The 25210-nt window shown below is 36.8% G+C and overlaps 1 protein-coding gene across 1 annotated transcript; it reads right to left on the bottom strand.

Moving 5' to 3' along the window:
• Nucleotides 1-1415: 1415 nt before the first annotated feature.
• On the bottom strand, nt 1416-17721 carry LOC108667922 (putative neutral sphingomyelinase). The gene is made up of 9 exons (XM_018155023.2): nt 17490-17721; nt 16828-16969; nt 16277-16498; nt 15749-15823; nt 14533-14670; nt 13668-13748; nt 13288-13412; nt 8287-8339; nt 1416-6680 (listed from the first exon to the last, which is right to left on the bottom strand). The coding sequence occupies exons 1-9, from the start codon at nt 17591-17593 to the stop codon at nt 6121-6123; spliced, it is 1500 nt and encodes a 499-aa protein (XP_018010512.1). The 5' UTR covers nt 17594-17721; the 3' UTR covers nt 1416-6120.
• Between the last annotated feature and the right edge of the window lie 7489 nt (nt 17722-25210).

Raw genomic sequence — 25210 nt, 5'->3', positions numbered from 1 at the left:
GACCTGGCACTCGTTTAACTCCTCCAGATATCTTCATCTTTTAAATTTTAAGTTTGTTGAAGTCTGTTTTTGACTTAATATATTTTACAGGAATATTATATGCTGGATTTTGTGTGGTTATTCTTGCCATCGTTAACTTCGTTGTCACTGCTGTACAAATGTTGATATATTTCATATAGAGGTAATTTTAAGCTTTATTACGTGTTTAGCAGAGACGGATCTAGCTTACGGACTTAGAGCCATGAAATTATAAGGCATTAGCGTTGACAAATTCGCAACATTTTAGCGCTGGTTCGGAGATCGCTCATTACTTGGCTCCTCCTGGATGAATATTGCAAGATTCCTCACAGCTGATGTGAAATGAATTTGATGAACGACTGACATGACTACATCTTGTATAGATGTGTCAGTGCTTATAAAGGTTTTCCCGTTGTCATTCCGGTTTCCTCTGCAATTTGTAGACCCTAAACTAATATTATGCATCGTATTTTGACTAAATACTTATTAATACTCTTCATTAGACCAATATTGTTCAAATGCTTTCCCCCTTTGCAGTTCGTGGCGTAGGTTCGCTAGTGAATTGCATAAAGTTTACTATGCCCGAGTCTGAGGGCAGTACGGGTGATAAGTACGCTGCCTGACATCGGTCCGCAATGATGTCGTTATTAATGAAATAATATTTATACTCTAAGTTGAGAGCGTATGAATTTCAACTTAGAATTCCTCATCTCTGCGTTTTGTTACAAACGCTCTTGACGCAAGACGAGTTACTGTCACGTGAAACACATTTTTATATCAGTCGATGTTATCTTCTGTCTACGGTGTTAGGTAGAACTAGCGCTCTTTCTCAGTCACTTTATTATGACGAGTTTCATCTGTGTTGTGTACAGCTATAGTTTCTATCCCTCACTTTGTTAAATTTAAGTACTGTAAAGCCGAAGGATAGATAAAATGTTATAGTTTTTATAATTATCAAACTATCTTTTAATGTATGAACGTTGATGTCCCGTTATTGAATTATCTTATAATTTGTTTACATCACAATAATATCACGGCAAACAGAACGAATTTTTTGTGGTAGATTTTCATATAAATGGAAATACGCTGGTCGGTATTTTTGAATGTCCGCTAAGTATACATTTTAACTGAGTTTTCTATCACCGAAAGGAAGATAAACTCTAGGTAAGAAATGTATAGTATGTAACGAACTCCTATTTTCACGGAAGGTCAACGAGGTCGGCAGCGCGGGTTTCTTTTCGGCGAAGTGAACGCAACTCGAAAGTCTTGCACCAAAGCAGGAGTGAGAATAAATGACCGTACGAGTGCTGCATTTACTAGCGATCAGTGGTGCAACATAAACTTGTTAGTTACGTGAACTTTATGTTTATTTCAACGGAGGCAAGAAACTAAGAGAATCTGGTGCAGAAATAATTACTTGACTAATGCTACATAGCTTATAAGTTGCTTCATAGATTAAACCCAAGAACCCAAACTGCGTAACAGTGATACACTTCCACAAACTTGTCTGACCTGCTTGTTTGAAAGCCGTTATTCAATGGATCCTTGCCTTAATTTCTGTTAAATTGGCCATGAAGATGCATAGAAGAGGCTGAGAAATATTGTCAGTTGGTGCAGGCAGAATAAATCAGAGCGTTCATGCTCGGTGTGGAAATAGCGTTTCAGTAAAAACGTACACCATGTAAACGTAGAATTAAGAATCAAGAAGAGCAAACTTGACGTCTGTCTTGAGTTATGCACGAAGTTAAACTACAGAGAACAATGCTTTGGAGTAGAAATTTACATTAAAATATAACCAAGATTGCGAATGGAACCCAAAACATCACTTCCAAAATGAACCAGAAATTAATGACATGAGAAATTATAGGGTGCTCTTCGAAAATAAGTTTCGTGAGTAACTGAACATAAGAACTACAAAGCGGTTGAGAAGGATAAGCAAATCTGATCATGACGAGCAGTGATCAGAGTAGCAGCGAGCTGACGACATCCACGCTGTACAAGACATTTACGACATCCAAAACCTACATAAAATTTAGCGGTCATAGTAAATGTTCCAGTTTCGTCGTTGACTGCATCGACTCAACTGTGTAGATTAATGCGTATGTTGTCCGACAGCGCGCGTCTGTGAACATACCGCCATATCAGCATTCCAAATCCAATTTGTTCCTCAGCTAAATCAGTAAATCGTTCAGAAGAAAGATCAGCCGAAATTAGAGACACAAATCTAAGCTATACAGCACCATGAACAACGAGATGATTGCAACGCATCGAATTAAAAGCAACTAAGAGAAACAAATAGGCCAATAAAATCGAGAAATACTCCTACAGCGAGTTGATATCCATATCCAAATAAAGAATGTGATCAAGAAACCTAATTTTTGCCGAGTCAAGAAAACCGAAACCATTGCAGATGACGACATAGGTCGATTTCCCTTAGAAATAACCTAATCAATTAATAGGCCTTCGGGAAAATGTCGCAAGGAGCCATGGCACTGGCGAACTTAGCAATAAAAAAAAATTCCCTGACACATATCGTGCGATAAGAAAATTATAAATGAGCTTCCAATGAATGCCAATTTAACCATTATACTTAAGAATAAACTTAAACTTATGTGAGACACGAATATAAAAATATAGCTATCAATACATAGAAAATACATGAATTGTCATATGGTAATCCAGCAACAGAATCGTTCCATGATGATCACGAATTTGCGTAGACTTTAAATATCTAGACAAGACAAAATCCTAAGATTTTAAGATAAACGCAAACAATCCATTAAGAATTGAACATGATTGTTGACAACTACGGGTCGAAGCTAACTAGCACTTCACCGTAGCATTAACACGTTAATAAGATGATCCTAATAAGTAATACTTAAACGCTTCGTATTGTTTAACCTAAACACCCAAAAAAAAATTAATGACCGTGGTTACTGTAAAACATAAGCCCTTTTATTCAGCAATTAAAACAATTGTGTGTCAATTGAGTGATTATATCTATTACTGGAACTAGCAGAGGCGGCTTTCATAGCAATAATTACAATATATAACTACGATGCTCAACAAGATATTTGTTAACATAGCGGCAAGAGAGAAGCTGTTGGTGCCAAGTATCGTTAATAACAACTTTGAAGTGCAAGCTAAACAAATTAATATCATAATACATCTTATCTTATCCTAGCTTATTAAGAATAACCTCGTCAGTACAGCAGCAAGACGCGTGTGATCCTTGACATGGTCATACCACGACCACTGGTAATGGTAAAGCTACCGTGAGCAAGTGACCTTTGAATGCACAACAAATTAATCCTCTTACAAGCTAACATATTATTGTCTTTTGAGGAACACACCTTCAGATTTATAGGCAGGAATACATGGCAAAAGCTGAGTAACAAAATACAGAGTCATATATGCTTCATATGCTAGCAAGAAGAAACCCGCGGCACACAAACGAAATGAGACAATTGCTGAGTAATTCAACCAGCATTAGTTAGTTCATGACACTGACACTTGTACACGAGCTACAATGAACAATTATTGACACATGAATTTGTAACCTTACGTCTGATCCACACACCACTTCATCCAAAGAATATACTAGCTGCTGGCGGTCAGGAAATGAACGCTCTAACCACTCCGCCCCCAACCAAAGCTACCAAGAACAACGCAATACTTTATTTAACTTGAGAATTGTGTCAGGTTCTCTTCAAGTGTAAAAGATTATACAACAAACAATAATGAAAATTCAGAAGTAGTTCGAATATTTTTCCCCGTGGGAGCAGCTGCAAGTTGGGTCGTCCTATTAGTCAACCTAGTCTCTATGAACTACCAAGTAAATATAAAAAAATCATCTAAATACATCCATAGAAACATCGGTTCAATAATTACATTACTACCTGCAGGCAAGTCACATTACACTCACGACATCAAACAAATAAGATAATATTGTTTAAAGAGAAGATACTTTCCATTGCAAGAGGTATCTTTAACATCAACTCACTATCATCTGGATCAGTTAACATAGACACTAACAGCAATATAATAGCTAACGCAACCGTCATGTCTAAAAACATTGACAACAAATCTACACTCACTCAATACCTAACTAGACGACTATGTAACAAGAAGTTGCACATTGTTTATAAGCTCATTAAAATCACAAGTAAATACCATTGATAAATTAACGCGTTTTCAACATCCACACAATCTAGTTAAAATGTTTTGTTTAGTCCTAATGTCGCTAATTTTATCCTCTATGGCGTTAATATTTTCTACATACACACGACGTCCTAGAAGCAGTTACATTAATCACTTCAAATACTGTGAGGCCACATAGACATTGATATGTATACTATATTTCACATGGAACTACAATGCCAAGTTTTTTAACACAATTTTCATTATGGTCATAGATTTCCGTACATCAATAAATAGCTTATTTTAGTCATTATCTACATTGTTCCCCGTCGAATGAATTTGTGGTCATAAATAAGAAAAGTAACAATCTCATCAGTAGTACATGTAAGTTTTGTGCTTGGTGGAGCACAAAAATACGATGTTAAGAATATTATTGTCGGTGTTTTGCTGGACACAGACGCCCATCACACAAACGATAGAAGGAAGTCACAGGGCAAAGCCACGACTCGTTATTAAGCGCGGGTAATACTTTCAAAGGAATGTTTTTCAAATACATGATCAGGTTGCAAAATCTGTGAAAGCTCTAATACTTCAATCTGTGGCTGGCATATAAAGTGTAGCACGTACGAAATTATTGAACAGAATATGCTCCACACCTAAATGATTAAATTGACGGTTTAGTTAAGTTATTCTAAGAAACTCCGTACCTACCAATGTAAGAAAGGTGAAAAGTTGAAAATCTAAATGCTTCATCAGGCTTTTTGACGGTATTCAACTGCGTCTATCTGTTCTACCTTCGCTGAAAATAGTAACCTAAAGATAATTTATTAGTAACAATGCACAATGAATAAAAATAGCTTTAGTACTTAAATGGTTTAGAAAAAAAGTTGTATTTATAAGAGGGTAGATTAAATTGATGATCGCCTTCCAAAGCTCGTAAGTGTAGTTATTGTCAACATCAGATCTGTATATACGAGTTATAAAAATGCATAGAAATATACCAGAAGATCACCAGATGTTGAAGAGGAAGCCCTTGAGTAGGTATTGTTATTAAAGTATAGTCATAGCACGATTATTGTACCACAATCGCAAGTTTTATAAGTAAGACAATATTGTCGAAAGTTCGGCCAGTCTGAGAGTTGCCCTTAGAATAAGAGTATAAACAAGAATATTTGCCAACATCAACACAGTCGAGAAATATTATCATCCTACCAACGTAGAAATATGAAAATAATTCAAAAAGTTTCCACTTTTCGAGCTGAATCTTCATGATCGTGTCACCAGGCGACATTGATTTCTTTCCGTCATGGTAAGGACAATACATCTTGAGCAGAGAGCTGATGTCTGATACTGACTACAAACTGACGCAGCAACTTCAACTTGAAGAATAATTCGAAGCATAGAGTACACAATGCTTGGTAAACGGCAATCGAGTGATGGTAGTAGGGGTACAAATGCAGTATTTTCTTGCTTCAATGCAGCTCAATGATGTAATATTGAGAAGATGTTTTGCTGTTTCTGATGATTTCAGTACAACGAGGATATGCAATCCAATAGTAATAAGGGCAGCAATACTATTGATTTTAAGGCTTGAGCGCAGTGTTACAGGCTGCGGAGAAGGTTCAGCGTGAACGTCATTTTCGCTGCAATCAACGTCTAATATGGAAGACCACACGGAAAAATAATAGGAACAGTCAAAAGAAGAAATGTGGTCGTTAAATTGTTCAGAGCAGGTATTTGCTTTACGTAGCTCAGGTATTATTAATGGAACTTTATAAGGGATGAGATGTACTGAACAATACCGGAAATAATGGTCCCATTAGGTAAGCACTGTACGGCGCATTATTTAAGTTACGTCACAAAATACAAGATGAGTCAATTTTTGAGATGAAAGTAAGCATCAGCGTACAAAATCAGTTAAAACATTTTCTCGACAGGCGCCACGAACATTCAATCACAATGTCATTTGTCATTACCACTCCGCCGCAAATCAGGCACAGAAATTTTCTGGAATTGTATAGCATTCTTCTTCCGCATGTCTTCGAGCAAGCATTCTAGTCCAAGTTGAGTGGCAAGGACGGCATTTCTTTCCATCTTGTTCCACACAACGACCATCCAGACGGAATAAAACGTCACAAGAACAGTCGCGAGTAGCACCATCATGAGGAAGAACGAAGTACCAGTTTGCACGGTACCCTGGGGACATATAAGACCGATCAATATGAGGTTAACCAGAGTTAAAGCCAGACTCAAGAAGGCGTAAAAGTTCCACGATGAGTCCATGGAACGCTTGCCCTGTGCACAAATGGCAGCTGCGTCGAGCAGAGTGTCGGTTTGCTGGTGGAGAGTGAGCGTGAGTTTTGACATGGCGTTCAGCTGAGACTTGAGCTGAGCGCCGCTGTTGTTGTTCGCAGCGTTCTTGTGTTTGTCGGTCAAGCCGCCGTTGCATTCCGTCGCTGGGGCCAGGAACCGATGAGGGGAGGGGCCGTTGCTAGACAAAGTTTCATCATCCAGGTCAGTGTCTGCAATTAACAAATACATTGGACCAAGAAGGAAAATTTTACGTTCACCTAAATGAATATAATAACTTCATTTCTCATATCGATCCAGATTGCTTCCAGAGTGAGCCCCTAAACACAATAATTGTACCAGAATAGCAAAATCAACATTTACAATTAGTGTCAATGTTCTAACGTAAAAAAATTAATTCCATACTGTTGAAAAGAAATAACATTAGTGATGTTGATGAAGAATAGAAGGGTTGAATATTCTAATTTCAGCATCTAAAAGCACAGAAATGCAATCTTTATCTGTACAGAAGTCGTTGCGTTTCAGTTCTGCGTGTAACATATGAGTTCGCGATACGAACGAAGAGTTTTTTGTCACTGTCTTTCAGAAAATTCACAATGACGATCGTCAGCTTCAGTCGTTAGCTGTCCCATTTTTTGAACTTGAAACATACATTAGTTAAATGTGTTAACTAACGAAGACCCTAATGCCCTTTGCCTACGGATACATTAACCGTTCTACGTGCTCTTATCTTAAGACTATGGAACTAGCGTTTTCGTCAGCAGAACTAGCGTTTTCGACTTTTAGTGCTTCGACTTTACTAGCGAAAACTAGCGTTTTTGGTAGTAGACAAAGTATTGAACCGATGCTCGTTACTTCTTCCAATGATAGTTATCCCAAGTTATGGAAACATCTGGCAAAGTTGAGGCTATTCGTGTCGAGCCTCGTTGATAACTGATAATTGTTGATAATTTTTTTGTCTCATTGATAACTGTTGTTGAGAAACTGAGCATTGACCCCCATGCGCAGGTTTCTCATAATGAGTCATTAGCGAAATTATTTGAAACAAGAAAATTCACGAATATTTTTACTGCTTCCAATGATAGTTATCCCAAGTTATAGAAACATCTGGCAAAGTTGAGGCTGTTCGTGTCGAGACTCGTTGATAACTGATAATTGTTGATAATTTTTTTGTCTCATTGATAACTGTTGTTGAGAAAATGAGCATTGGCCCCCATGCGCAGGTTTCTCATAATGAGTCATTAGCGAAATTATTTGAAACAAGAAAATTCACGAATATTTTATCAAAAACTGTCACAAGTTGCTAAGATACACAAAATAAAATTGAAGCAAATACACATAGCTACTTAGAAGCATTCGAAATTATGTTCAACAAGTTTAAGTTGATCATTGGAGTACTATTATATAATAATTACTATCAATTAGCATTTAGCATAGATACTATGAAGAAAAATAAAGCAAATACACATAGCTACTTAAAAGCGTTCGAAATCAAGTTCAACTAGCTTATAATGATTATTGTACTGCTATATAATAATTACTATCAATTAAGCTTAATAACTTACCGTGCTTCCTGGTGAGCGATATTATATAATAATTACTATCAAATAAGCTTAATAACTTACCGTGCTTCCTGGTCAGAGAGAAGACCGCCCTTACGGCTTCGTGGAAGCGTTCGAAATTAAGTTCAACTAGCTTAAATTGATCATTGAAGTACTGCTATATAATAATTACTATCAAATATACTTAATAGTTTACCGTGCTTCCTGGTGAGCGATATTATATAATAATTACTATTAAATAAGCTTAATCGCTCACCGTGCTTCCTGGTCAGAGAGAAGACCGCCCTCACGGCCTCATGGTCGGAGAAGCTGTAGGTAGTTGAATATTGTAGAGCATATTTCATCATAATATTAATGTAATGTAGAACGTTCGTAGAGCATATTAGTTGAATATTGTAGAGCATATTTCATCATAATATTAATGTAATGTAGAACGTTCGTAGATCATATTAGTTGAATGCTCTACATAAATGAAATGTCGCGTTCTTAGAGCATAGTATTCGAATGCCCTACATTAAGGAAATGTAGAGCTTTCGTAGAGCATATTAGTCAAATGCTCTACATTCACCATACTCCACGTATGGTGAATGCCTTAAAATATTAGATATTAGTGAATATGTTCGATATAAGTGAAATTCTGGCAAATGATTCGCCAGAGAGACACAACGATATGAGACACAATAACAACTTTGTTTTACAAAAAAACGTATCTAATAATTAATATAAAAGACCGGCAGAATCATGAATACCTACTATTAAATCTTAAAAGAATTTGAACCTTGTTGTCCTGAGACTCGATAATTTTTTTCTAAATTGACTTGATTATATTATAATATAATATTAATATTATATAATAATATAATATTATTCATGTTCATATTTATGCCTAATGAAAGCAACCACCTTGCTATCTCCATCATTCTTCAAATACCGATTGTACTACTAGTCTTCTGTCTATAAATCTAACTTAGTATATAGCGAAATTCTTGAATACTTTATACAAGTTATTGCCTTAACCCGGCCACTCGTTTAAACCACAATATTCACCCAGGTTCTGCACGGTGTCTAACTTAGTATATAGACTATTTCTTGGCTACTTTATATAAGTTATCGCCTTAACCCGGTCACTCGTTTAAACCACAATATTCATCCAGGTTCTGCAAGGCGCCGGCCACCACGTGTACGCTGACCGAGCTGAGCGCTTCAACTCTCTTGTGAACATCATCGGTAAGCACGTGGTTAATTGCATCATTGAAATTTTAAATTTGAAAGAGTAATAAGATTTTAGAAAAATATGTATTTTTCATATGAATGTACCACATGTGTACACATCGCGATTCTGAGAAGTACAGCGTGTACATATATGGCGCACATCGCGGCCAACGTGTTAATATAAAAATAATATAATTATCATTACTAATTACTATAATTATCATTAACACAATATTCACATTAAACACATAACATGAAGACAATTACTAGTATTGTTGCACCTTTATATGTCATCCCTCATAAATTCTATACAGCAAGACTGCATTGGCTTGCAAGTTTACATGCTGGAGATCTAAAATATCAAATTCATATTTACTTACCAAATATTAAGTGTAAGCACTCTTATGACCATAATCTCTTTGTCTTCATTTACTGTGGTCTCGTGCAGGACAGCAGCATCTTCAGTAGGCTCTTCCACCATCATTTTTAATTGAAATCCTATACTATGTACTTTCCACTTTGATATTAATAGAAAATAAAACTAAATTAAATAGAATGAGTTTAAGTTAGACAAATGAAAAATATCATGCTTCACTATAAATGAAAGATTTGCTCTACTACCTTCAGATTGATAATAAACATTTGCTATTAAAGGTTTTTATGGAAGTAACATAATTTATAAGCTTGACAATGACAACTGACAGTTCAATAGTTATATATCAAATTAGCCCTTACATGCACAAGTGACTGGACCCTACACTCTTCCACATGTGCGTGAAAAATGACCCATATTAAAATCAAAGCATTTTTATGCCCAATTTGTCAATTTGGTAAGGAATAATCACTGCTCTAACATTTAATGTTATACATAGGACTGGTCAAACAAAAAGTTTTTTGTGCTTAAACTATTTAGATTTTCCTTTTTTAACAGCTCTGAAAAATAAAATTACACGGAACAGAAGTAAAAAATATGAACATTGCAAACATACATTGTGTGTGTGTAAGACTGTAAATTTTCAGTCATTCAAAGTTCTTCTCTTTTCAGCTCATTTTCTCATTTACGGGAAAAATGCCCTATTGTGCTCATCATGTCCCTTCGTCTGTCCATGACTTCACGTTTTCGTCGACAAGAAAATGTGCTCTCTGCCACTCACTGCAGTGAGTACTGAGTTACATTTGTTTAATTTGCACTAGACTCCCATAACTTTACTATGCAGTTCAGACAAACTGTCATTTTCTGACTGTGATTGTGGTACACAGGTACATTGCATTTCCCTATGAATTCAGCATTACTGATATTTTCATCATTATTTTGTGGACAAATCTGAAACCTCCTTCCCTTTTGTTGCCCCTGTCTACTTCATGCCTGCAGATTGGTTGTGGATTTTGACATCCCACATCTTACTGTTGCTTGCTTGCTTCTATGATTAGGGTTTGTAATTGGTGCAGCCTTCTAGTTGATTTTTCATGTGTGGTGTGACGAGGCCAATTGACAGCTCTTTGAGGAAGAGCCTTTGTGCTTACCAATTCCACTTCTAAATTCTGGTGCTGACCTATGGAAAAATGTAGGTTTAAGAGCAACCACTTCAGGTAGGTTATCCCACAGCACCATGGCCACCTCTGTGTTTGCTGCTTGCAGTTGCAGGTGATGGTAATAACAATCTGGTCAAAGGTGTCAACCTCTTTTTTGAGTTTTTTAGAAGAGATCACTTCTGTTCTTTTCATACAGCTGTCTTCATCCACTAGTTTCTCCAGATGCCTCATACTCAGGAGCACAACAGCTTTTTGGTTTTCTTCAATATATGGTATAGAGGCCATAATTATAACAAAACTCTGTACTGTGAACCCCTCTCACCCGGGATTTATCATTTATAAGACTGGGCACCACCCTAACAGGTACTGCATAAGTGGCATACTGTTGGAAAAGTGGCCTTCATTCATCATTCATATTTTATTTACCATATATTTATTCATCCATTATTATATTTATTATTTATGCATCACTTATTTATCAAACAGGAATTTATTGTTCAATTCTGCCTTTTGGTGAATTTACACCATTTATATCTTCTATCAGTCAGACCTGTTTGCTGTTTCCCCTACCCTACCCTGACCAACCTGAGTTCAAGTCTCAACCAAAATGTTTTATTTTAGTTATAATAGAATCAATAGATAGGGTAAACGCGGTATATTCCGACACATTAAGGACGCATCGAGAAATGAAAAACTATAAAAAAAGTATGCATTACGTAAGTTCTGTTGCCTTCACATGACTCTCAAAACACTTCACTACGCGTCAGCAACGATGAAACGTCACAAAATGTTGCCATATTTATTAAAAAGCCTTTAGAATGGAAACCTACCAAATCCCTATATTCCGTCTAGATGGCCAAGACCTAGTGTTTTGGCAGTATTTTGACTCGCAAATGCATGACGTCACCATTTCAACCATCAACAAACGCATGGAACTAAAACAAAGCTTAATATAAAGGAAAAACTGGAGAGGTGACGGAATTACCTACGATGTCGGAATATACCGTGTTTACCCTAACCTACAAGTTGTACTACATGGCTATGCTATGCCCTACAACAAGAGCTTTCTAATGGTGCTAAAATCTTTTAAATTGTCTTGTCCAAAATCTAGAAATACTAGTTTTTCCAAAAAAGTGCCAGAAATTGATCAATTTTTGGGATGTAATTAAACAAAGAAAAATCTTCATAGCTTTTCCACTTTTATTTGTAGTCCACTCAAATTTATATTGTATTTTTCTATATTTGTTCTCTTTTCAGTCTTTCAGATGTATAACTTTCATTGCAATCAAAGAAAAAAAAAAAAATTTGTGCACATATGCCATATGGTCAGACCTAAATAATAGTGTGTTAGACAATTATTAAGCATGAAGTGAAAGTTATACATTGCTGTTGATAAAAAAAATACATTAGCTAGCTACTAGATTGCAACTTGCAAGCAGCCAGGAAATTCAACAGAAATTTCCTGGCACAGTCCAGTGTTAACACTAACAGGCTCCACAGCCTCCACTTAGCTACTGTCCAAGTTCTCAACACGCTGCAAATATTGAAACTAAGTTTTCATACCAATGAGGGTATTATAGACTAATGGCTAAAATTGGATACGATATCTATTATCTAAATAGTAAATACAGCTGTAAACTGATACATACAACAAAGTACGAAACTAAGAAAAGTTGAGAGAACTTGAGACATCAGTGCGTATATTATGTCTACGTGTAACTGTAACGTCAAAGAAATACGAGTTTACGCTCGGCAAACTGTTTTCAAAATCGCGATTGTTTCTTCTTCTTCTAGTCGTTGTTTAATAGGAGATTTAGAGGCACGTCCATGCAGCACGGCAGCACCATGGCAGGTCGCGATTGTTTGGTGGTGGTCGCGGGTTGTAGGTGAAAAAGAAGTCGCACGTTGACCGCTTGTAACACCTGGACTCAGCAATAGTTATTTAGTTGAAGTCTTCAGCGTGTTTCTTTTAATTTCATTTTCTTCTTTGCTGGCATGAGCTCTCCTTGTTATCAACAATTCTCTTGTTTAGGGCAAATCGCAGTTTAATCCAGTGCATTTTACCAGCTACATAGTAGATAATCGACCGGTTTGCATGAGGTATGTGGTGGTTGCTCTCATTATGTGGTGCTGAACTCTTCTGGGATAGTTTCCTCCACCAAGGAGCACACGCACAGATGTGAGAGGGACTCCCAGGGCATGCACACTTGATATCATCACCTGTCTCTCATGATCATATAGTGTACATGAAAAGAGGAAGTGTTCAATTGACTCTTCAACCCCACAGTGCAGGCACATGGGAGTGTCAGCCATGCCAAATCGATGAAGAAATGGACGAACCCCAACGTGGCCAAGACGAAGGCGGGTTAAAACCACTGCTGCACGACGAGAACGGCAAGCAACCCATGGGACAGGAGACATCCCGGACCGAATGGAAGCTAGATGGTGGCCCCTTCCATCAGTAGCCACTGTGGTAACCCAATTCAGTTCCCAAAAACGAAGAAATTGTGACCGAAGACCAGCAAGAGCATCTGAGCAAGGTAAAGGAAACAAGGCAGAGTGGTCAAGGTGATGTCCCAGTTTGGCAACTGCATCAGCACGCTCATTACCCATAATGCCAATGTGAGCCTTGACCCACTGTAGATGCACAATCTTTGAGTCATTTGGCCGTATGAGTATCTCACAGTATCAAAAGTTGCAAAGCCACAAGAGAGTCAGAACATATTACCCATTGAGGGAAGGAGTCTGCTTCAATCAGTCGCAAGGCCTGCAAAATTGCAATTAGTTCAGCAGACAAGACACTGTGATGTGGATTCAACCGCCATGCAACTGCTTGCCTCACAGATGGAACATAAAGACCACAAGCAACAGACGGACCATCAATCAGTATACCGTCAACAGGCTGTAATAAATACAAATATAACTCAGTATGTTGCCGGGAGTCTCGTTAGTGGCACCGATGCCGTCAACAGGCTGTAATAGATACAAATATAACTCAGTACTCACTGCAGTGAGTGACAGAGAGCGCATTTTCTCGTCGACGAAAACGTGAAGTCACGGACGGACGGACAAACGGGCAAACGGACGGACATGGCGAGCACAATCGTGCATTTTTTCCATAAATGAGAAAATGCACTAAAAATATGATTAATACAACTGTATAATTAATAGTTGATTAATTAATTATTGAGTCTCAAAACACGAGCTTTAGATGGTGAATTTTAGACCAAAACAGGAAAGGTTTGCAAAGCTCACAGCAATATAAGATAATTAATAACCAACAAATATTTCCACTTACATAAGATTCTTTATTAGTACTCAAGCTACAGCCTGGTTACAGATTCTAATTTAATGAAATATAAATAAATAAGTCATGAGATTTTATTAGTCATCAACATGAGGCATAGTGTTGATGCAACTGAATAAAAGTAATTAAGTCATCTAAACCCGTTTCAAATTACATTGCTGATTAATATAATGCTACATTTAACACAAAATTATAAAAGTAAAGCTAATTTTATATAGTCACTAATTAATGAGCAGGTACATATAAAAACCATGAAGTAATCAGCAAAATACCATAAGTATGCACACTTCTCATAATTACCTTATTAGGAGCATCTAAAAATGCATGAGTAATCAGCAAAAATACAATAAGTATGCCAATTTCTCATAATTACGGTACCTTATTAGTAGCATCAAAAAACGCATGAGTAATTAGTAAAATAGAAGTCCTATACACAGATCTCATAATTACCTTATTAGGAGCATCAAAAAAAGCATCTCTGAGCTGAGCGTTGTCCCGCAGCAGTCTGTAGGGAACCTCGTGCGGCTCGCAGTTCAGATCGCCCCCCAATATCACAACGGAGTCCGCTGATGAGCACCAGTCCAGCACCTGTGAGGGCCGTGGCACATTAGCTTGGCTTTAGACATGAGAGCTGCCATGTACATGTTTATTTCAACTAGGCAGCATATATATAAGCTTAATTCAAGGGCAGGGCAGCCTTATAGTTTTCAGTAGGAGGTAACAAAGGTAAAAAAATTGATTTATTGTTACTATCTACATGTTTATTTCTACTTGGCAGCATATATATTAGCCTAATTCAAGGGTAGGGTAGCCGTATAGTTTTCAGTAGGAGGTAAGAATTTGTAGGAAGGTAAAAAAATTGATTTATTGTTACCATCTACATGTTTATTTCAACTAGGCAGCATATATATAAGCTTAATTCAATGGTAGGGTAGCCTTATAGTTTTCAGTTGGAGGTAGCAATTTGTAGGGAGGTAAAAAAATTCATTTATTGACAGCCATACAGAGTGACTTGCATTTACATTACTAAAGATTTTATATTAAATCAGCCTTTATTGGAATCTGTGAATGTCCTCTGATATAGGATTGACAAATAGCTTTTTATTTCTAAGAAACATATTTATGGCCTCTAAAAATGAGTTTATCCTAAATTTCTACTGCATATAATTATTCAATATATAGAGGCAATATATTTACCAATTAATTTCACCCGAAATAATTTCCTTCTTCAAATTTGAGTCATATTAAAAAATGAGACATAGCTACCTATGGGATAAAATATCGATGAAAACATGACCAATTTGACTAAGGCTAATTTTTATGAGCAAGCAATGCCAATGGTTGCCCTCTATTATCAGATAGAAAAAAATATAAAATACAAATACATTTTCATCTAAAATATGAAGGACATCACCATTAATTAAAAATGTTAATTAGTCACCAGCATTTATGAGGCCAAATCTGGCATGTTAACAACAAACTGGACATTAGAGGATTTGAACTGCTTGCAAGAAATTATAAAAAAAAACATTACATACTTTTACAACTTGTAAGGTTCTTTCAACCTTGAAGTCAATGATGCAATCTAGCTATTTTTAAGAACTAGCCACACTGCAATTAATTAATATCCAAACATTTAATAGGGACAAAAAGAATAATGACCAACCTGGGATGTTTCATATGCTTGAACAACTCGATGATGAAGATATTCATCTTGAAGGTGATGGTAAACAGCATGTAGCTGGTGATAAAAAATTATTAATAGAAAAATTTTAGATAAAGAGAAGATGGCATCAAAATCAGATGATAAAAAATTATTAATAAAAAAATTTTAGATAACGAGATGATAGCATGAAAATGTATTAATTGAAAAATAATAGATAGAGAGAAGATGGCATCAAAATCAATCAGGCAATATTACACAAAAGAACTCAAGGCTGGACCTTAACACAAGTGATAATAAACTTGAAACTGCATGAACAATAATCATGTTGCTGAACTAATAGTATATAACTGATAACAAGTAGCTCTACAAAAATTATGCTGATTGCTACCTCAATATTATGGTTCATTAAATTCCAGTGAAGGTTTGACCAACAGTTTGCAGAAATGTATGGTAGGTGGTAAGAAATCAATTTAGGCAAATGATGATACATAAAATAATATAATTCAGCATTAAAAAAGAAAAACTCACATGAGTGGTTGCAAGAATGAAGTTAATGCCATTGACTTGTGTCCTGCAGAAGCCCACTCCCTTGCCGCCCCACCAGTCCCCATGGTATACTTTGTGGGGCAAGCCATTGACGCTCCAGGGGTGGAAGTGTATGGAGGTGAGCGGAGACTTGGAAAATATGCACAAACCGGCTCCAACAACTCCGGAGTAGAAGAAGTGTGAGTGAGGAAGAACTTCCTTTAGCTGTAATAAAATAATAATAAATAAATAAATAGGTATGTATAAGTTGAAACAAGTAGGTATACTAGCATAGTCCTCAAATATAGGTAGGTATATCATATGTCAACTGATTAATTTCAGAAACATATATTATTAATCTAATAAAATTTAGAAATAATGAGGTACAAGTTAGAGCATTTTTTACAATAAGCTCATTGTTAAAGATTCTATGCAGGTATTCTCTTTATTAAAAAAACATGAACAGAATATATCAATATAGGTATCAAACCATTTATAAATGATGAAATGTTGAACTAACATGTATAGTACAAAACAAAGAGCAAGATACAAACCTTTGCAGCAATGGTTGTGTAGTCTTGTGAGCTCCAAACCTCCTGCAGGAACAAAAAATTGAACGGTTCACTTGCACTGCAGATCTGCTGGCAGATGGCACTGATCCTGGCTTCTCTGTCTTTTGATACAAATGGAATTCCCCTGGAAGCAAGGAGAAAAAGTTATTGACTTATGAATATGCAAAAAATTTGGGAGAAACTCTTGAAAATTTTGAGTCATAAAAATTGGCAAATAATAAAATTTCTTACACCATGCATTGCTATGGTAACTAAATAAGTTAAAAAAATTAATATTTAATTTAAAAGGCTCAATATAATGAATGCATAAGCTTAGCAACAAGGACAGCAATAATGACTGCCCAATTTTCATGAATGGACGGATACCCTCATACCAGCATTATAATTTGGATATTCAGTAAATGTTTGAACTAGGTCAGAGAAATTAAAACGGAATGATTTCGAAAAAACTTTTGGTTGCCATAATGTTGACAAAATAATATTATTACCATTACATAACACAACATTTGCAATAAACACATAGCATGAAGATAATTACTAGTTTTGTTACACTTTTGCAATTTGCATTGGCTAGTTCTGTTGGCTGCATTGGCTTGCAAGTTTACATGATGGAGATAAAAAATATCAAATTCATATTAACTCACCAAATATTAAGAGTAAGCACTCTTATGATCATTATCTCTTTGTCTTCAGTTACTGTTGTCTCTTGCAGGACAGCAGCATCTTCAGCAGGCTCTTCCACCATCATTTCTTATTCAAATCATATACTACTTTCCACTTTGATATTTAATGGAAAATAAAACTAAATTAAATAGAATGAGTTAAATTAAACAAATGAAAAATATCATGCTTCACTTTAAATGAAAGATTTGCTTTACTACCTTCAGATTGATAATAAAGATTAGCTATTAAAGGTCTTTATGGAAGTAAATTAATATATAAGCTTGACAACAGACAATTCAATAGTTGTACATCAAATTAGCCCTTACATGCACAAGTAACTGGACCTTACACTCTTCCATGAGCAGGTGAAAAATTACACATATTAAAATCAATGCATTTTTATGTCAATTTTGTCACTTAGGTAAAAATTAATCGTTGCTTTAATATTTAGTGTTATAAAAATATACATAGGACCAATCAAAAAAATATTGTGGTTAAACTATTTTCATTTTCATTTTTTGGCTCTTCCACCATCATTTTTAATTGAAATCCTATACTATGTACTTTCCACTTTGATATTAATAGAAAATAAAACTAAATTAAATAGAATGAGTTAAATTAAACAAATGAAAAATATCATGCTTCACTTTAAATGAAAGATTTGCTTTACTACCTTCAGATTGATAATAAAGATTAGCTATTAAAGGTCTTTATGGAAGTAAATTAATATATAAGCTTGACAACAGACAATTCAATAGTTGTACATCAAATTAGCCCTTACATGCACAAGTAACTGGACCTTACACTCTTCCATGAGCAGGTGAAAAATTACACATATTAAAATCAATGCATTTTTATGTCAATTTTGTCACTTAGGTAAAAATTAATCGTTGCTTTAATATTTAGTGTTATAAAAATATACATAGGACCAATCAAAAAAATATTGTGGTTAAACTATTTTCATTTTCATTTTTTTATTATCTCTGAAAAAGAGAATTATCCTAAACAGTAATAAAAAATATGAAAATTGCAAGCATACATACGGTATGACTGTAAAAGTCTAGTCATTTAAAGTTCTCTTTTTAGCGCATTTTCTCATTTATGGAAAAAATGCACTATTGTGCTCACCATGTCAGTCTGTCTGTCCGTGACCTCAAGTTTTCGTTGAAGAGGGCCACAGAACATTAGCTATAGTATCCAGTAGGATCATTCATTCACAATTGTACCTTAATGTATGTCATGTTTTATTTCATTTTCGTTTGAGTGTCGTGTGCATCTAATTAATCTTGTATCTTGTTCCCCTTTGTGTAATATTTAAGCAGAGTAAAAGTTATTGAGACGAAATTCTTGCAAGTCCATAGGAAATGCACTTTTGATTAATCTGCCCCCTGATTACTGAATTGGAAATTCACTGGTTGCACCTGATTCTTTTCTGACCTTCAAAAGCCTGCTTATAATGCCTTAATGCATGATTTGATCTACACCTCTGCTTGCTAATCCCATCCTGATGCTCCATCTTGGTGAGTACAGTGCATTTCAGCTCATCAAAATGTCACCATGCTTATATTTGTCTTTGCGAGCTCTTAACAAATGTTTTCCAGTTATTCATGCCTGTTTATAACGAATGAAGGATGGTTTTTACTGGTTCTCATGTTAATCCTTTCCTTTTATTGCACAATTTTCATTTTGCTTACTTGAACCATGTTGTGTCCACCCTTGATTAACTTACTTTCTGCAACCCCTTCCATGCATTGATGACTTTGTGTGTGACAAAACAGTTTAAACATTCTCCTGATGTCAATATTTCTAGAAGGCTACTTCTTAGGAATGCATTTATTTGACGTTTAGGAGCGGTTGGTGTGGAGCTACAGTCTTCTTGATGAGAACCTATGATCACTCAACCAACTCCTGGCCATCAAGAAAGAAGATAAGACATTCCACCTATGAACCAAAATTTGATTTAGATCCCAACTTGAAGTTGATGAGCCTTGCACTTTTCCTAGATACCTTGAATCCAGGCTTATGTGACTTAGTCCAATTCTCTAGTTGTTTCTAGGAGTATATTTACTTATTAGGATGCTAGTGACTAGGAGTATAGGAGTATATTTAATGACTTGTGCCACTTAGTAGGACCAGTTGTCTTTCATAACCCACTGACGAATGCCCCATACATCAGTGAGGGAATCATGTTGTGTCAAGAGTAGGTGAAACTTTAGTCTGACTAGCTAATAAACCATAAGTGCGAAATTAGGATTTAGTCTGACTAGCTATATACTGGTACCAGAAGTGCAAAATTAGGATTTGCCGATTTAATTCTTGAACTGCATAACTGTTGCTTTTTTCTTGCTTTACTTCCATTGATGTTCAACATTTAGGTATTGTGTGACCTAGTCCGCTTATGCATTCCTGTGCTTGGCAGCTATTTGTTTCTATTTGCTAGCCACCTACCATTTGCTTTCAAAGTGTGCTCTAGGCCCTAGATAATCATTAGCTCTCCCAACAGCCCAGGAAATGGTAAGATGGCTACAACCCTTTGGGCATACTTCCTGCCATTAGGTAAGAGTGATGGTGCTGAGTGCAGCATGGTTTGAGTGTGGTGTGCTTGGGTGTGGTATGTAAGTGTGTGTGACTTGGTCCACAAGCCACTCAGCATTGATCTCCATCCCTCCACCAGCGGTCAAGTTCTGCCTTGCCAACTATCAATCCTTGGCTTGTACCTGAAGCCTGCGATGGTTACTACTTGATTTATGATTACTACTTGATTACTACTACTACTAGGGATGGTTAATACTTGATTTATGGTTGTCAAAACCATAGTTGGCCTTGGCTAATGTTTGAGAAAGACATTATTATTATCTGGCAGCAGAAGCTGTTAATAACTATTTTTCATTTTGACTTTACTATTATTTCATAGTTACTCAAAACTACGATGCTGAGAGGCCTCAGTGGTCCACTCATTAGAGCACTCTACCCAGACCACCAAGTGGGCTGAACTGACACCACCGCTAGTGTTTCATTTAGACTAGGTATCATTCAGTTATTGTTGTATCTGCCATTTTGTATTTTGTGTTTTGTTAGTAGTAAATTGTTTAGTGTTTTCCATGTTTCATGCCTTCCTGAATGTGACTCCTTCTGACCACATTCAGTATTTGTTCCATGACCCAGGACTCAAGAGATACAGTCTCACATATTTGTGCAGGCTTACCGGGAACCACTACATTGTTGATGAGAAAATGCGCTCTCTGTCACTCACTGCAGTGAGTACTGAGTTATATATTTTTTTAATTTGCACTTCTCTCCCATCACTATATGCAGTTCAGACAAACTATCTTTATCTGACTTTGATTGCGGGCTTTGTGGCACACAGGTACACTGCATTTCCCACATATATTCAGTATTACTGATATTTTCATCATTATTTTGTGGACAAATTTGAAACCTCTTTCTCTTTTGTTGGCCCTGTCTACTTCATTCCTACAGATTGGTTGTGGCTTTTGACATCCCACATCTTTCTATTGCTTCTATAATCAGGGTTTGTATTTGGGGTAGCCTTCCAGTTGATTTCTCATGTGTGGTGTGACTAGGCCAATTGACAGCTCTTTGAGTAAGAGCCCTAATGCAATGGGAGATTCCACTCTTAAATTTTGGTACTGAGCTATGAAAAAGTGTAAGTTTAAGAGTGACCACTTCAGGTAGCTTATACTACAACACCATGGTAATCTCTGTCTCTATGCTTGCTGACACAGCTGGTGTAGCTTATAACCATAGGTCAAATCCTTCTAAAACAACACAAAAATAAGGTTATGACACCATGGACCAGGTCAGTGGTGTCTTAAGCTCCTTTTTGTGTTGTTTTAGAAGAGATTACTTCTTTTCCTTTTTATGACTATTTTCATCCACTTGTTTGTCCAGATGCCTTGTGCTCAGGAGTCAGCATGACAGCTTTTCATTTTTTTTCAATATATATAGAGCCTATAATATTAGAGGTGATTGATCATGTTAAGGCTGTCATTGAAACCAAACCCTGTACTGTCTCACATAGTAGCTATATATGAACTATTGCCAATAGTGTGTTGGAACTTGGAAGGTTATTGAGCATGAAGTGGAAGTTATACGGTATGTTGCTGTTCCTTGCTTGGTACAACTGTTTTCTTATTTTTCTTTGCAGGGGGCCCAAACTGGGTGGACATAAAGCCACAGGTCTGCCTGATGGATGACCATTGGGCTTGTTGCTGGTTAAGTTTTTAGCTTCTTGTACAGGAAGCTAGTCAGTGCTCCCTTATGAGAGATAAGTTCTCTAGCAGCTCTGAACAAGATTTGAGGAGTTTTAAAGGAGACAAGTATTAGTAAATGAACTTCAGACTAAATGCTCATTTGAGGCAAAGCATAAAAGGTAAATGAATGCTGGTTTAGCCTCTCTACCTACTACAAATACCTAAAAGACATGCCTAGATGTTGATAAATACACCAACAGTAACTGTAGATAGAACATAAGTGGCAGCAGTAATCAAACATGAGCATGGCGGCCATGTATGCTTGTGTACAGCTGTTGCGTGGCAACCTACAGCTTGCCTATCCTGCCTAACTTTAATATGAATAAAGTAAAAAATTGAAATATTTTCTGTTGTACATTATCATTATGGTTATTTCCGCCAACAAATAACATAGAGTAAATTTTATATTATTGCACCTTAAATTACCTTGTAGCTCTTGTCTTGGCAGTACATGACATTGACACTCCAGAAGAAAATGCGCTATTGTATACGTTTTGCAGGTGGTACATTGATCCTTGTTGCTCTTATTGAATCCATATAGAGGGCTCTTGAAACTGGCATGACCAATTCTGGGTCTTGCAGCTGCACACTCTAACCTGCGGGACTTTAAGCAGAGCCAAGGGCACTCTGTCATGAGGTCACTCATGAATGTGCTCTTCTGAGTGTGAGTGACAGCTGCTTTCCAAGTCCTGGTCCAGTGCTTGTGTAACTTCTTTCTTACGGCGTTGTTACCGGAGGTTAAAATAAGGCTACTGTGTAGCCCAACCTTCATGTCTCTCTTTACTAATTATCATATTTCTTTAGTTCTCAATCCAACTCAATTTAAATTAAATATTTTTTATCTTTTTCAGTGTAGATGACCAAAGTATCATTTGCAAACTTGAATAATCACTCTTAAGTATTTGGATTCCTACTCAGTATCTCACTCAGCCTGGGCACTCAGTTGCACTGGTGAGTGGTATAGAAATTTATATCATTTATTCATTGATAATTTTGGTTAAGTTTTGTCCTTGCTTTTACTTTGTTTGTATTCATCTCTGACTGAAATGGTTTAGTTTGAAGAAGTTAATTTATTATATTGCATTATGGTTATAAATAATTCCAGTAAGTTATGTTCACAATTCATCTTGCAGTGTTCCTTTATTTATCTGTCCATTTTTGATTCCTTTCAATTCAATCTGTGTGTGAGTACTCATTAGTTTTAAAAATAAATTCACAATATGGAGATGAGCTTTTACTAGTTTTATGGAGATTAATGGTTCTTGCTTTGTTTACATTCTACATCCCATCAGGTTATCAGTCATTCATGATTTGCATTTTTATTCTGTTCTTTCTGTTTGCAGTTAAATCTACTCATCTCCACCTGTCCATGCTCCTTTCATTCAATTAACCAGTGCATTTTCATTACACATTCCAAATTAATTCCATCCTTTCATTCAATTAACCAGTGCATTTTCATTACACATTCCAAATTAATTCAATCCTTACATCCAATTCACTAGCACATTTTCATTACACATTTCAAATTAAAACAACCATTTCATTTGCAATTTTATTAAGTTGTATGTTTATTTACCATCCCATATTTTAATTCATTTTGCATTAGAACCAGTCTTTCATTTTCCTTCATTCAGAGTAGGGTTGTTGCCGTTGCCAGTTAGTTAGAAGCAGATAACAGGTTTATCTCACCTGCGGCGCGAGACATTTTAGACCCGGCAACAGCGTTGAGTGTTTCCTCTTCACTTAAGATGCTCACAGCAGAAAAGAGATTTTGATGCCCCATATTAGCTGCCTGGTCTGCAACCTCATTTCCTTTTACCCGAGTGTCCTCGCACCATTGGAGTATGGTGGAGGCTTGCCTTTTGTAGACAAAATCTTAAATTTTGCATGCATATTCTATGTATGAGGGGTTTATGGTGTTCCTGATTGCATACAAATCTGACTGTTAGTCAGTCAGCAGGAGAATGTTCTCTGTGCTTAGCATCGGGTCTACGCTGCTAAGCTGCAGAGCCTTGAAAATTGCAAGAAGCTCTGAGCCGAGGACTGTACGTGCAGGGTTCAGCTTCCAAGTGGTAGTACTGTGTAGAGTCAGCACATATATAGCTGCAGCTGTGGGACAATGGCTGAGTTTTGATCCATCTGTATATACATGCACATAGGAAGGGAAGTTACTATGGCAAAAATCATTGAACATTCCCCTGTTGATGCCTGGAGGGGCATCATGGCTGCAGGTGCTCTGAGTGGAGAGATGGATATGGGGTTCCAAATTGTAATGTGGAGGTAGGTACTAATGATGACAAATTGGGCCTAGGTACCTGGTATTCTATGAAAGCTGGGCATGGTCTAGGCTGTCAGAAGATGCCTGTCCCTTCTGGAAAAGTGACTGGTGTCTAATTTATGAGCAGACACACCCATTGCATGGCCGATTTCTTCCCCAGATTGGCCGTGGGGGCAGCACAAGCTTTTTTAGGTACCACTTCCGAAAAAGGTAGTCAAACCTGATCTCTAGAGGGGGTATATGAGCTTCAATTTCCATGGATGAAATTGGAGATGTATTACGGGCACCAAGGACGATTCTCAGTGCACTAGACTGTATTGTTTTTAGCTTTTGTGCGTGTTTTACAGAAATGTTACCAAGGTTAAATAGTATACTGCCATACTCAAGTTTGCTGTGGATGAAACTGATGTACACTTGGCGGAGCAGGCGCCTCAAAGCACCCCAGCTGCTGCCAGAGATGGCACGTAACAGCGCCAGTCTTCAGAGACCTTCATTCTTCAGGTGAAAAATGTGTGCATGAAACTTGAGTTTTGGAGCATCAAAAAGAACACCCAGAACCCTTTGCACAGGCACGTTTCTGATTGGTTGGTCTGAAATAAGTACACTGACTGGTGGTATGATGCGTTTTTGAGTGAAGAGCTGGAGTGAGCATTTTCATGATTTAATGGTAAACTACCATTTCTTGAGCCACTCGCTTATTGTATTGAGATAGCATTGCATCACATTCTGGGCAGCTGCCACAGAATTGGAAACAACAGCAATGTGATGTCATCTGCATATGATAGGACTTTTACTTGATGGTATCTTGGCAGGTCGCGCAGCATTGTATTGAAAATTGTGGGGGAGAGCACAGCACCCTGGGGAAGACCCCTGCCCAGGTTCCGGCTCAAAGAATGGCATTCCCCAATTTGTACAGAGGTGGTTCTGTCTTTCAGGTAGTGATATGTCCACTTGATCATTTGGGAATCAAGATGTAGGGGTGATCATCTTATAAAGAAGTCTAGTGCCACACACAGTCAAAAGCACCCTGAATGTCTAGATAAACGACCAAGGTGTATCTTCCATCCACTGCTGCCTGTCTGATAGTATGGGTTAATACGGCCAGAAGATCAATGGTACTTCTGCCATGACGATATCCTGTTTGAGTGGG

This window comes from Hyalella azteca, unplaced genomic scaffold, assembly GCF_000764305.2.
Source record: "Hyalella azteca isolate HAZT.00-mixed unplaced genomic scaffold, Hazt_2.0.2 contig2820, whole genome shotgun sequence".
NCBI classification, from domain to species: Eukaryota; Metazoa; Arthropoda; class Malacostraca; order Amphipoda; family Hyalellidae; genus Hyalella; species Hyalella azteca.
Note: the sequence above shows the minus strand (reverse complement) of the source record. Positions and strands in the feature narration are given on the sequence as shown.